The 13,715-nt window shown below is 39.4% G+C and overlaps 1 protein-coding gene across 2 annotated transcripts; it reads left to right on the top strand.

The window, feature by feature from the left end:
* The first annotated feature begins 65 nt into the window (after positions 1-65).
* Positions 66-13,714, top strand: TBCCD1 (TBCC domain containing 1). 2 transcript variants are annotated; one of them, XM_089509390.1, is made up of 8 exons: positions 66-85; positions 4,046-4,407; positions 4,668-4,817; positions 7,053-7,419; positions 9,581-9,767; positions 9,881-10,378; positions 11,306-11,465; positions 13,628-13,714. In XM_089509390.1, exons 2-7 carry the CDS (start codon positions 4,072-4,074, stop codon positions 11,433-11,435), a joined length of 1,668 nt encoding a protein of 555 aa, XP_089365516.1. In that variant the 5' UTR covers positions 66-85; positions 4,046-4,071; the 3' UTR covers positions 11,436-11,465; positions 13,628-13,714. The 2 variants fall into 2 exon arrangements, with proteins under 2 accessions (XP_089365516.1, XP_089365515.1); XM_089509389.1 differs by lacking the exon at positions 66-85 and adding an exon at positions 800-948.
* The last annotated feature ends 1 nt before the right edge of the window (position 13,715 follows it).

Genomic DNA, 13,715 nt, shown 5'->3' with positions numbered 1-13,715 from the left:
GAGGGAGCGCCTAGGAAATATTCGTCAGAGAGGGAGGAGGAGCGTTCGGCCGCTGGCTTCGAAAGCGGTCTCTGTCCTGCCTCCTGTGGGGATCTTTTTTTATTTCTGCGGTTTGAAAACAGCCGTTTCGAAGGGACAGATTATGTCTCTTTAAAAACAACAACAAAACCCTGATAGATAAATAAATAAATAAATAAATAAAAATATACAAAAATAAAATAGATGAAATAAATAAATTAATAAATATGAACTAGATAAAATAATTAAATAAAATATATAAAAATAACATAGATGAAATATATATATATAATAGATTAATTTTAATATATATATATATATACACAAAAATAAAATAGATTAAATTTAAAATTAAAATATATTAAATAAATAAATAAAAATATAAAAATAAAATAGATTAAATAAATAAATAAATTCATCAAGAAACGAAGGCTGTCAAATGGTTTATTTTGTTAAGTTTCAAGTACGGAATAAAACAGTGCTTCCCAAACTTTAATCTTCTAGTAGAGTTTTATTTTTGGGACTTCAACTCCCAGAAACACTTAGCTGGGTTGAACAACAGGAATTCTGGGAGATGAAGTCTAGCCGTGGGCAAGGACTGACGGGTTTAAAAAAAGCCTCGTCGGAAGCTTTCCGAGTGGGCGGGGCCATGGATGTGGGCTGCTCTTCCGGTTACTGGAAAAGAAACAAACAAACATCCGGTCACTCTAGGCGGGGCATCTCTATGGAAGAGGTCTCAGCGGATGAATGTGTTGAAATACAGTAGAGGCACCGCCTTGACCAAATTCTCCGCGCGCATGCGTGTTGGGAGGCTGGCTGAGGCGTGTGGTTGCAGAGGCGCCTAGAATGCCCCGCCCAGAATGTAGTGACGTCAGTGGCGGTTTGACGACCCCTCTCTTCCAGTGAGAGAGACACCTCAGCAGGCGGCGGGTGCTGTATTTGTTTAAATTTATCTCTCTCTCTCTTTTTCTGGCTGCATCTTCAGTGGGCCCCAAACTGTGACCTTTAAGAGATTTTGGACTTCAGCTCCCAGAAGCCTCAGCCTTGTTGGCCAATAGTCTGGGATTCTGGGAGCTGGAGTCCAAAAACCCTCAAAGAGCATAGTTTGGGGAAAACTGTTAGACTATAAAGGGTTCAGAAGTGGTCCGCAAACTGTGTCCTTTAAGAGATTTTAGACTCCATCTCCCAGAAGCCTCAGCCTTGTTGGCCAACAGCCTGGGATTCTGGGAGCTGAAGTCCAACATCCTTTAAAGAGCACAGTTTGGGGACCACTAGAATAAGAGTGCCATAGAGCAATGTACACTTGTCCCTCCACATTTGCGGCTTTGACTTTTGCGGATTTGATTATTCACGGCTTTTAATTAATATGTTCTCTCTAGGAATATCTAGGTCCTCCAGCGCAACTCTGTGGTCAACGTTAACCAAAAGTTGCACTGAAGGCCCTAGAGATCCCTAGAGAGAATGCTCTACTAGGCATTTGTAGCTCCTAGAGATTCCTAGAGAGGTGTTCGCTCAGGTAAAAACATAGGGTTTTTTGTTATTTGCAGTTTTTCCACATTCACGGGGGTCCTGTACCCCTAACCCCAGTGAATGTGGAGGGACGACTACAGTTCAGGCAGGTAAAGCTTGAAACCTTTGTGGTAGCTAAAAAGGCCAGTGCATCAATAGAAGTTTAGTGTCTAGTTCAAGGGAAGTAATAGTGCCACTCTATTCTGCTTTGGTCAGGGCCCACCTGGAATACTGTGTCCAGTTCTGGGCACCACAATTCAAAAAGGACATTGAGAAACTGGAGCGTGTCCAAAGGAGAACCACCAAAATGATGAAGGGTCTGTAAGCCATGCCCTATGAGGAATGCCTTAGGGAGCTGGGGATGTTTAGCCTGGAGAAGAGAAGGTTAAGAGGTGATATGATGGCCCTGTTTAAATATTTGAAGGGATGTCATATTGAGGAGGGAGCAAGCTTGTTTTCTGCTGCTCCAGAGAACAGAACCCGGAACAATGGATGCAAACTGCAGGAAAAGAGATTCCACCTCAACATCAGGAGGAACTTCCTGACAGTAAGGGCTGTTCGACAGTGGAACACACTCCTTCCTCGGAGTGTAGTGGAGTCTCCTTCCTTAGAGGTCTTCAAACAGAGGCTTGCTGGCCATCTGTTGGGGATGCTTTGATTGAGAGTCCCTGCATGGCAGAAGGGGGTTGGACTAGATGGCCCTTGTGGTCTCTTCCATCTCTATAAGTATATGATTCTATGACTTCCTTGGAAGCCAAGATGATCAAACTGAAGCTGTCAAACTTTGGCTACTTCATGAGATCACTAGAAAAGACAATAATGCTGGGAAAGGTGGAGAGAAACAGAGCAGAAAACTGTACACTAGATTCAATCAGGGAGGTTATGAGCATGCATTTTTAGGATCTCATTAGAGCAGAGGATGGGAGATCTTGAAGATGTCTCATCCACAAGGTTGCCATGAGTCAGGGACGACTTGAGGGCACTTAACAACAACAACAACAGTAACGTAGTTTGAGAGACAACTAGCATAGTGTAGTGGTTTGAATGTTAGACTACGACTCTGGAGACCAGGGTTTGATTCCCAGCTTGGCTATGAAATCCACTTTCTTCATATGGTTGTGAAATTTCTATGTATGATTGTGAAAGTTGCACAGTGAAGAATGCTGATAGGAAGAAAATTCACTCATTTGAAATGTGGTGCTGGAGAAGAGACCTGTGGATACTGTAGACTACTAAAAAGCTAAATTAATGGGTCCTAGAACAATGTGGCGTTTGGGTTTGAGTGTTGGACTACGACTCTGGAGACTGGGATTCGAATCCCAGCTTGACCATGAAACCCACTGGGTGGTCTTGGGCAAATCACAGTCTCTTAACCTCAGAGGAAGGCCATGGCTCCCCTCCTCTGATGAAACTTGCCAAGAAAACCCCATGAATGGTTTACCTTAGGGTCACCATAAATCAGAAATGACTTGAAGGCACACAACAACAACCACAACAATATGTAGTTTAAAAGGGCCCAAGGAGTTGGGGCCAGGTCTCATATAACAGAGACAGCTGATCAAACTCTGTAACTGTGGGACAGGGGAGAATCCCAAGGATTGCAATGTTTCAAGTGCAAAATCCATCCTGTGAGCATATGATGGTTTCCTGGTCCCAGATCCTTAAGCAAAGTTGGAAGGAATTGAAAGGTTTGGCTGTTAGGAAGGAACAGGATAATTATACCAGGTCCCATTATTTTACATCCTCATCTGCTTTCTCATGACTATTAAAAGCAACAACAATAATTTAATGTATTTTATTAAGGCCATTCAAAAATGGAACAGATGGTCTGTAAAATAACTCTCGGGTGATAATAATAAGCTATGTAAGCATATGAAAGTATTTAATTTGAAGAGTCTAAGTCTGGACACAGTATTAATGTTAAAAATAGTAGTTTATTTAAAAGATACTGGATAGTTCAGTACATCTATGAAATAAAGTCAGCACAAAATAGAAGAAATTCTTTGCTTTTCCAGTTGTTAAACAAACAAAATAAGTAGCTACAGGACTCTAGTTCAATCCATCCAAAACCTTATCTGAGCCATAGAAAGGTGGTTACTGTTTTCTATTAATTGTATGCACTTTTCACATGGAGGGAAAATAATAATACTGAGTCTGAAGCTTCATTGAATTGGAAATCTATCTTGAATGTTTTGGATCACAGTTATTAATAGGAAATACTTGTTTAGTGGGGCAGAGTTATTCCACTTGGTGGGCTAAGAATTAATAGTTGTAAGAATATACAGTGGCACACAGTAGGAGTAGATCTTGAAGATCTTGGGAAGAGATGGGGAACATATGTATTCATAAGAAAGAACTGGGGGAAAAGATGTCACAGGGGAATATTTAAATCTAAGAAAAAGATAATCAAAAAAACAAGATGGGTGGAAGAAGGTAAATCAATAATATCAGTTAATGACACATATTACTTTGCCTAGTGGTTTGCAACTTATTTTTTTATTTTCTCTTAATAATACAGATGTGAAGGTCCTGCGGTGGGCTAAAATGGATCAACCCACAGTCAATCTGTGGGTGAAGATGGAACCTTTCATAGTGGGAGCCTTGCAAATTCCACCTCCATCCAAGTTTAGCATGCATTATCTCCGTAAGATGTCAACATATGTCCGGATACGTTCTAGTGAAGGCTATTATCCATACCTCTTGTGGCCTATGTGGAGACACATTGCTTGTGGAAAGCTGCAGTTGGAGAAAGATCTGGCTTGGCTTTACTTCGAATTATTTGACAGTCTTGTTGAACGGACCTCAGAGGAGAGATTGGAGTGGGCAGAGATGATATCCAGCTGTGCAACAGAAGAGGAGGCAGAGAAGCAAAGGAATAAGGCATGAAGTAGTGATACTGTGACTTATAATATTGTAAGATCTGTGTGGACCCTCCATTGCAATTTTATTGGCCCCGGTTTGTCATTTATTCTGTGTCCTAAAATGTACTATTATTTTTTAAAAATCCGCTTCACATCCATAGTCGGTCTTTTCTCTGTTTCACTGCATTGACCTGGTGCTGAATGTAACATCTATCTCAGTGAAATAATGTGGCTTTTAAGTGAATTTTTGAAAATGTTAATTTTTTTTTGTCTTTTTAGTTATCTGTGGATACCCTTCAATTCCTGCTGTTCCTTTATATCCAGCAACTAAACAAGGTTTCCCTGAGAACATCTCTGCTTGGAGAAGAATGGCCAAGTCCTAGATCTAGGTCTTATAGTCTAACTGGAGAATCCACCAATCAAATTAAGGTTTGAATTGCTCTTTGAATTAATTTTTAATTAAAGAATTTTTAACAATTACAGTAGCCATCTTCAGACATTTGTTTGAAGATGAGAACTTGGAATAAGTAGAAAGTACCTCATAAAATTTTGTTGCACTTCTCAATTTCATTCAACATCAGTTTAACATTGTGCATTGTAAAAGAATTGTTCTGCAAGGTAACTCTTAAAAAAATCAACCATCAGTGTTTTAGTTCAGTGGAATATTTGCTATTTTCTAAAATTCACTTTGGTGACTTTAAGAAAGGTGGTATTATGACTCTTCTAAACACCTGTAGAATTATTCTTAAAAAAGTATAGTCTACGAATTTGTCAGCACACACTTTTGAAATAAACCATATAAAGATAATGATCTGAATAAGGTGTAGCATAGTTTTGTAGCTATGCTGTCTTCTAGCACATATTGCTTGTTTTTTGGATCTGATTTTAGTCTTGTGTATGTGTGTACGGGAAAGCCAGTGGGTTGAGCATTGGACTAGGACTTTGGAAGACCAGGGTTCAAATCCCCACTCAGCAGTGAAAACCCATTGGGTGACCTTGCGCAAGTCACACTCTCAGCCTCAGAGGAAGGCTAAGTCAAATCACATCTGAACAAATCTTGCCAAGAAAACCCTGTGATAGGTTCATCTTCAAGTTACCGTGAGTGGAAAATGACTTGAAGGCACACAACAATAATGGGTGCACAGCCTGGAGACCAAGAATTGTATGCAACTCTCTGTTATTTAATCTGCAATCCCCAATATCTTTTTCTGTAACTCAGCTGATTTGTATGGAAGAAGAATGGTGCTAAAGAGATCCTGATTAGGGTTGGTAAGAACATGGGAAGGAGGTTGTTTCAGAGCTGAGCCCGAAAGCCTCCCCCCCCCCCACCCAGTCAGTCTCAACTGACTGGCATCCAGTATTACCTTTAGGGTAGAAGCTATGCAGTCCCCCAGATGTTGTTGGACTGTAATTTATCAGGCCTTGTCAGGCAAAGTGAATGTTGAGGAATGCTAGGAGTTACAGTTCGTCAACATTTGGAAGGCCAAAAAATTGCTGCATCTGTTTTAGTGTATTGAAACAACCGAGCTTTGCTTCATATGCCTGAAATCATTGCACCAGGCTGACGTCTGGGGGAAAATGCATAAAATTCAGCTTCTCTGTTTGCTTGACAGAAAACATCCAAGTTGATAGGTATTATGTTTGTCTGTGTCTAAACATGTACGCATACATGTACAATCTCCCTCAGTGTAAGGTGCATGCCAAAAAGATAATGTCATAGGTGGACAACTTTTCAGATATTGTTGGACTACAGCTATCATCTCTTTAGCCAGCATTGCCAATGGTGAAGGTCTCTGGGAGTTGCAGTGTAACATCTAAAGGGCCACTATTGCCTTGTTGTTGTGGTTGTTATTGTTGCCGTGTGTCTTCAAGTTGTTTCTGACTTAGGGCGACCCTAAAGTGAACCTTTCACAGGTGCTTTGACTTCGCCACTCTGAGGCTGAGAGAGTGTGACTGCCCATTGGCTGAGCAGGGATTTGAACCCTGGTCTCCATAGTTATAGTTCAACACTCAAACCACTACACCACACTGCTTCATATCAAATTACTTTGTTTTCATTATATTTTTACAACATTTTCATAAATGCAAAGTATTAATCTCATTTAATATTCTAAGAATGCAAATGCTATGTCCTCGTTTTAAAAAAGTTTGGAATGAAGCTTCTGCTCCTGTTACTTTGACTTTCCCATAAGGAGGTAGGGCAGAGTTAGGCAAGTTCCTGAAGGTTGTTTTCCTGCCCAGGATGAACCAAGGGGCACACCAGCCTTTCAAAACAAACCTGAAAGTGGCAAGGGGTTCATTTCCAGTTTTGTAAAAATGCTTTTTTTCGACTTTAAACTGAAAGGGAGCTTCCATGAGTGGCAATTCTCCTTTTTTGGCTGGTGATTTTTTTCAGAGGGAGCAGCTCAGGACCTATACAAAGGCCTTTGGGTGTTTCGTGATTCCTAATTGATGTATGGAAACTGGTTGGTTGCTTTTTGTTCCTTTTATATGGATGCTTGTTAGCAGAATGTCTCAACTGAACAAAAGCTGGATGGAAATAACTCTATATTTTCACTTAGAGCCATTAACTTACGGATGGGTTTAATAGACTGGTATTTGGGTTTTGTGAACATCCTTCCCATGTATAATAAGTTTTCTGTATTTTGTTGTTTTGGGTACAAGAATTGGAATGACAGCTACCATCAAGAGTTTGTCCAAAACCATCTCCAGGATCTTCTGGAATTGTTGCTGGACCCAGATCAGCTAACTGCCTCCTCTCACTCTACCCACTATAGTCTGGTATCTCCTGATGCCGTTCGAGCACTTAGCTTCCTTATTGAGGGATGTGTGAACAAAAACAGGACTGTTCACAGTTTGCATGAGCTGGCACTCTGGCAGCCATTACATGCTAAGACTGGCTACTCAAAGATCTCCAAAGCCTTCTCTTTCCCCAAACTAGAGTCATGGTTGAGGACTTGCCTTATTGGCAACCCATTTGGGACATCAGCCTGTCTAAAGTCTGGAAAGAAACTTGCATGGGGACAGCAAGGTACAGTTATCTCTGGTCATCAGCTCTTGTCATTTAAGCAAAATGTTTTGTTTTATTTCTAGAATTCCTGTATTGTAAAGATAGCAGCTTTTAACCACCAGCATCTATGAACAGAATGAATTTAGAATTTCATTCTTTCCTACTAGCCACTTGATAAGTTACCTCATTCACAGTTAGTCTGATCTAATTGTTATTTTCAGACTTTTTAGTTTAAAAGCCATAGCCCTAAGTTTTAAAAGTTCTTACTTACAATTTTAGGTTTGGTCATCAGTTGAATGACAGTTCACAAGAAAGTGTATTTAACATAGTTATGAAAATAATTTAAATCAGTTTATAGAGTGTCTGAACTTGATAGAACTTGGGTAGGGGAACTGACTTATTTGTTAAAAAGGCCAGCTGACTAAATTTAAAGTCCTCTCATAGTTTACAGAATAACCATTTCATACATGCAGTGCAACTTCATGTCTAATGTTTTCCCAGTATGTGCAGATGAGGAGTTGCATTTAGGAAGTAGAGGAACAAATGTGCCTAGAGATCGTACTTTATTTGGGGAAAAAAAATTCCTTGGAGTACAAAAAGGTCTCCTTTTAAGAATTTGTCTTCTGCCCCTGCACATAAATAACTCACAATCTCTAAATGTTAAATATAACTGGGAAAGAGAATTTGGCACAGAAATATATGAATAGTATTTGAGATGAATTTGTATTGATAGAATTTACTATGCATTAGATATTAATTGACTGGAGAATTTTTACAAGATTATGAACAGATCATATTGTTTATCAAAATATCTAAAATGTTTTCAGCTGTCTAAACTCTGTTGGTGTTACATAAATTGAATTGGTACATTTGTCCATATATGGTGGTACAGTTATCTAGTAAATAGTATTGGAACTTGATCGGATCCACAGCTGAATTCACTCACTGTACTGCTTTTAACCATCAGCGTCTGGTTAAACTGGAGTAATCAACATCTTGAGAGCAGTGACAACCTATGTATGGATTGTTGCATGTTTGCTATTAGCTGAAGCATGGTGATGTACATACTACATGTGTGTGTGTGGATTATGAGTGGGTATACTTATGCATACAATCACAGCCTCTAAACTGTTCATTTATTCAGATAGTTTGGTTCCTTGCTCATTCGCAATGAATTTCAATAAAGATAGAGTTAAAAGAATTTAGTAAGCAAGATAATCTCATAAAATGTTTGTAAAACCTGGCAATTTCAAAGTGGTATAGATAAAGTAAGCACTAAGCTTACAATTCAGTTATACATGTGATTGCATTCCTACCAGATGTTATGTACTGGTATCCACTTCTTACATCAAAGCAATTTAGGAATTTGGTGTCATTAACTATCAACTCTTATGAGTGTTAACTTGCTATTTGATTGTACATATATGCTGTTTCTTACTATTCTCATTAGGTACATAGTAAAAAAAATCTTACACTGACTGTTTTCATGCCATATATGGGGAGTGTAATTGTTTGTCCAGGGTTATACACTGTTTGGAGCCCATCAAGGTCTGAGCCTTTGTGGACCGGGAGACAATACAGAAATGATTTAAATTACATAAAAATAAATAAATGGTAATTATCTCCTGATAGATACTTGTCTGTGAATTAAGAACTGATATTTGTAAGGAGACAAGAAGTCTATAGTGACTCCATTACTGTTATTTAATGTGTGATGTGACTAGAATGCAGGCTTCCAAGTGGGAGGAAAGAAACCATTTTTTGGGGGGGCACATTTTTATAACACCTGTAAAAGTAAAAGGCTATGTAAATATATATATAGGTTTCAGAGAGAAGTATTGTATATGCATGGATGGTATGCAGGTGCATAATTGGATGACATGACAACATCTGGTCTCCTTTATTGTGATAATAAATTGCCTAAGTAGGTTCAGCTTTCTGCTTGTAAAAAGTGCCAACCTGTTTGAGTTGTGCTTTCTATCAGAAAATTTTTTGGAAAGGTATGAATGTATTTACGGATAGTCCTTAATGAAAGTCCACTTGCTTATTCTGAAATTATTGGTAGAATGAGAGACACACAATTAATTGTAATGGATAGTTTTAGCTAAGGCTGAACTATGTTTTAATTTTAATTTTTAATTTTTTAAAAAATTGTTTAACAATTGTTTCATTGTTCTTATAGCTGAAGGAACAGCCAAACGAGCCAGGATAGCCTGTAATATTCATATGGTTCCTTCAGCACACCGCATAGTTGTGATGAGCCAAGTTTATAAGCAGACACTGGCAAAGAGCTCCCGTACCCTAGAAGAAACGCATGTCAAGATTCATCGCTGCTGTGAATCCTTCATCTATTTGCTGTCTCCACTGAGGTAAGTTAGGGTGCTTCAGGAAGTCTTAGCAATCTTATTTCAAAGATGTGCTGTCTTTGGGTCCCCCCCACTTTCCCTCCAGCATTAACAGACTTTATTTCTCTCTCTTTCAGGTCTGTGACCATAGAGAAGTGCAGGAGTAGCACCTTTGTTCTGGGCCCAGTACGGACAGTTGTTCATCTTCATAGCTGTGACAACGTCAAAGTTATTGTTGTTTGCCATCGTCTTTCTCTTTCATCAACCACCAATTGTACATTGCATGTTCTCACTCCAACTAGACCTCTCATCTTATTGGGTAATGAAGCAATAACTTTTGCTCCCTTCCACACTCATTATCCAATGCTTGAGGACCACATGGGGAGGACTGGATTGGCTACCGTTCCCAATTACTGGGATAATCCAATGTTAGTATGCAGAGAGAACTATGATGAAAATGTAGTTAGACTCCTTCCACCGTTGGAATTTTACCCCTTTGTTGTTCCATTTGAAATGGAAGGAGACACAACAGAAATACCTGGTGGGCTGCCACCTGCATACCAAAAGGCAGTAAATCAACGAGAACAGAGAATCCAGATCTGGCAGAAAACTGTGAAAGAGACAGGCTTGACAAAGTAAGTGACAGCTTGCTCTGAAGAGGGAGGGACCAGCTGCTGTAGCAACTTTGGAGCAAAACACTAATAATAATATTGCAATACTAAACATTACTTTGGTCTGTCTTTGATTTTTATTGTTTGGTCTGGACTATTTTATAATCTGCTTCATTAAGCCACCTAACTCCCAAGCCATAGAGATTTTTTAAACTGATGAATGAAATTCTGAAATACTGTAAAATCTGCTCCTCTTTGTCATATACACAACTGAACCTGTTGCTTTAACAGCTTGCTCTTTGGGATGATACATACTTCTCTTTTTGTAGGCTGCAGTCTGGTGAACAATTGCCTGGGAATAAGATCCATTGAATTCAGTGTGGCTTTTTTCTGAGTAGGATTAGGTTGTGTGTCTGTAACCATTGGCCTGGTGTGGGACTCTTGTTTTACAGTGCATATTTTCACTTTAGTATCTTTGTCATATTTCCTTTGTAGTTCTTTCTGTAGAACTATTTGTTGGGTCTGCTTTTCTGTACATGTTGGAAGCATGAGATTTCTTTGTACTTGCATACTTTGGAGCTGCTAGCAGAACGTCAGTTATTTCAGATGTTCTGTGGAATTTGTGTTTTTATAGGATTTTAAGGGTTTCTAAAACTTAATGTTAGTTTTGTGATCATTTTTATTATTTTATGTATAAAATAGTCTAGTCAAGCTAACTAGACCTGAACCATGCAACAGGATAAAAATCTTAAAGTAGTAAATAAGTAAGGGAGAATGAAAATTGCTCATGTTAACTTGGACTATTGGCCAGTATGCATAAGCGATCAGATGTGTGATTTCTTGGGTTCACTGTGGATGAAGAAGCTGGCCTTTTAAGCACCAGAGAGAACATGAATGGTAACATGCACAAAACGGCATATACCGCAGTACTAATATTTTAATGCATTTCAGAGACCAGAGGAAGGCATTCCAGATGTTGGTGGAAAATAAGTTCTATGAATGGCTAGTCCAAACTGGCAGTCTTCAACAACTTGACAGCCTGGTGCTTCCTGCTGCAGGTTCTAAGCAGGCAGCAGGATAGAAGAATATTTGAAGTGAACACAATGGTTAGGTGAGTTCAAATATTCTGTTACATAATGCAACTGTGTGTGTAAAACAAACAAACTCCAGAGCCCTGAATATTAGCTTGTACACTAAGATCCATTCCTGGTAGATCTAATCAGAGGTTCATTTTGTCTGATACTTGATTGACCTGGAGTTTAGAAAAATGTTCCTAGAATGCTTACTGGCAGTATTCCTGTCCAAGTGTTACTCTGAATGTGTGATAACTACAAATGTGTAGAGAGATGAAGTCAAGCATGTTGGTCCTATAGCGTATGTCTCCCTGTATGCTAGATGATAGAGCAGGAATTATGCAGCTCTCCAGATAATGGATAGCACCTCGCAGTAGCCATAGCTAGCATAGGCAATTGGGATGAATACTGGGTGTTCAACAACTGCTGGAGAGCTTATTATTTCTACATCTGTCATAGAGCAGTAGTTCTCATGTATATAACCCTGCTTCCTATAATTATATCAGTGACATTTATTTGAAAAGAAATGGATTTGTCTTCTTGGTTGTCAATTTATACAGTCAACTAATTATTAATTATTGACATAAATAATTCTTCTAAACTGTTTTACTATCGATCTTACAATTGTTATTCCAAGGCAAAGTATTACAGATTTTGACTTTGGATATGCATGGAAAGGTTTTCATCTTCCAAAAATATTCTGCTTCTTCCCCGATGTCAGGAGTGGTGGAGCCTTATTTGAGCTCCAGAGGTACTCAGAAGTCTTGGTGGTTCAGCAAAAATGCAAGGATATTTTCTTGTTTCTTTTTACTTTGGTGAAAGGTAGGCATTCTTGCTTACAGTTACCGTATATACTCAGCTATAAGTTGAGAAGTTTATGCCCCATAATTGACCCTAAAATCCTGGGTTGTCTTATATACAGGTCAGTACACTAATGTTGCTTAGAAATGTCCTGCAACAAGCGCTGCCTGATGCCCCACTCTTTGTGCCTCAAGGCAGGAGTGTGTCTGTGTGTGTGCGTGTGAAAAAGAGGTTCCCAGTCCAATTTGAAAGCCTTCTCTTCCTAGCAAAGAAACACCCCTTTAAACGCCTCTTCTTACCCTTCACAGTCCGATTTGAAAGCCTTCTCTTCCCATCAAAGAAACAGCACTTTCAACTTCACTTCTTTCCCTTTCCAATCCTATTTGAAAGCCTTCTCTTCCCATCTAAGAAACACCCGTTTTAGTTCCACTTATTTCCCTTCCCAATCTGATTTTAATGCCTTCTCTTCCCATCAGAGAAATACCCATTTAACTCCACTTCCTTTCCTCCCTAACCCAATGTTAAAACCTCTCCTCCAGCACCTGGGAAGTGGTGTTAGGTAGTCAGGAGAGGCTCAGAGAAGGAGAAGGGGTACAGAAGTGGTGTTTACCCCTTTCCTTCATTTGTTATAGCTCCCTATGTTTTACCCTCAACTTATCCATGGGTCATATAAAAATTCATGATTTTTATCCTGAAACCTTCCCTTGATTTGACTTGTACACGAGTATATATGGTATGTTGGGCTTTAGAGAAATTGGACAGCTGACTGGAAAAGGACAAGGATCATCCTTGCCACTCTATGGAACTTTTTAAAGACATTCTACTTCACCAAAGTTTTTTCTGAACCATTGTGCTGCCAGCTTAGCTACACCTTCTGCTCCTGGTTACATCCTAGTGTCATTTCCCTATTATCACTGTCTATTTAAGATTGCAAGGGCAGGGGCTTAAGATCAATACAGCAGGAATGTACAGCTGATGCTTAATATGTCTAACATTGGTATTTCAAGCAGATTCTTGATGCTTCATTTCATTCTTAACTTAACTGTGAACATTTTAGCTGCTTAACATGGGGGGGGGGGGCAAGCAGATGATTGCGATCGCTCAGGGACCATGGCAACTACATGGTCTGCTCTTAAAGCAAGCCACTGCAATGGTCCAGAACAGCGTCCAGCCGATCTGGGGGGTATGCATCATCTGCACGCCATGCCCCCGAAGCGGCTGAAAGCTGCCCTTTTTTGCCCATGTGTTTCAGGCCATGTGGTTAAGCTTTGTTCAGACTTTTCTTTCAAAATGAAATGTTTGTGATTAATGTGGTCCAGTAAACTCCTGGTGTGTGTTTACAGTGGATGGGTTTGTTAATTATGGTGTTTAATAAGTACAATTTTTTTGTTTGTTACAGTTCTGTGACTGCATTCTGCCAAGGTGGAAGTATTTTCCCCTCAATAAACTGGGGCTACATCAGTTTGAAGATTTTTCTGACATTGCTA

The sequence above is a fragment of the Sceloporus occidentalis genome, unplaced genomic scaffold, assembly GCF_023333645.1.
Source record: "Sceloporus occidentalis isolate IW3139 unplaced genomic scaffold, rSceOcc1.0.p SCAF_2, whole genome shotgun sequence".
Taxonomy (NCBI): Eukaryota; Metazoa; Chordata; class Lepidosauria; order Squamata; family Phrynosomatidae; genus Sceloporus; species Sceloporus occidentalis.
Note: the sequence above shows the minus strand (reverse complement) of the source record. Positions and strands in the feature narration are given on the sequence as shown.

Coding starts and splice junctions, on each gene's coding strand:
- TBCCD1 (XM_089509390.1), top strand. CDS start 4,072: ATGGATCAACCCACAGTCAATCTGTGGGTGAAGATGGAACCTTTCATA. Junction 4,408..4,667: donor CAGAGAAGCAAAGGAATAAG/GCATGAAGTAGT, acceptor TTGTCTTTTTAG/TTATCTGTGGATACCCTTCA. Junction 9,768..9,880: donor TATTTGCTGTCTCCACTGAG/GTAAGTTAGGGT, acceptor TCTCTCTTTCAG/GTCTGTGACCATAGAGAAGT.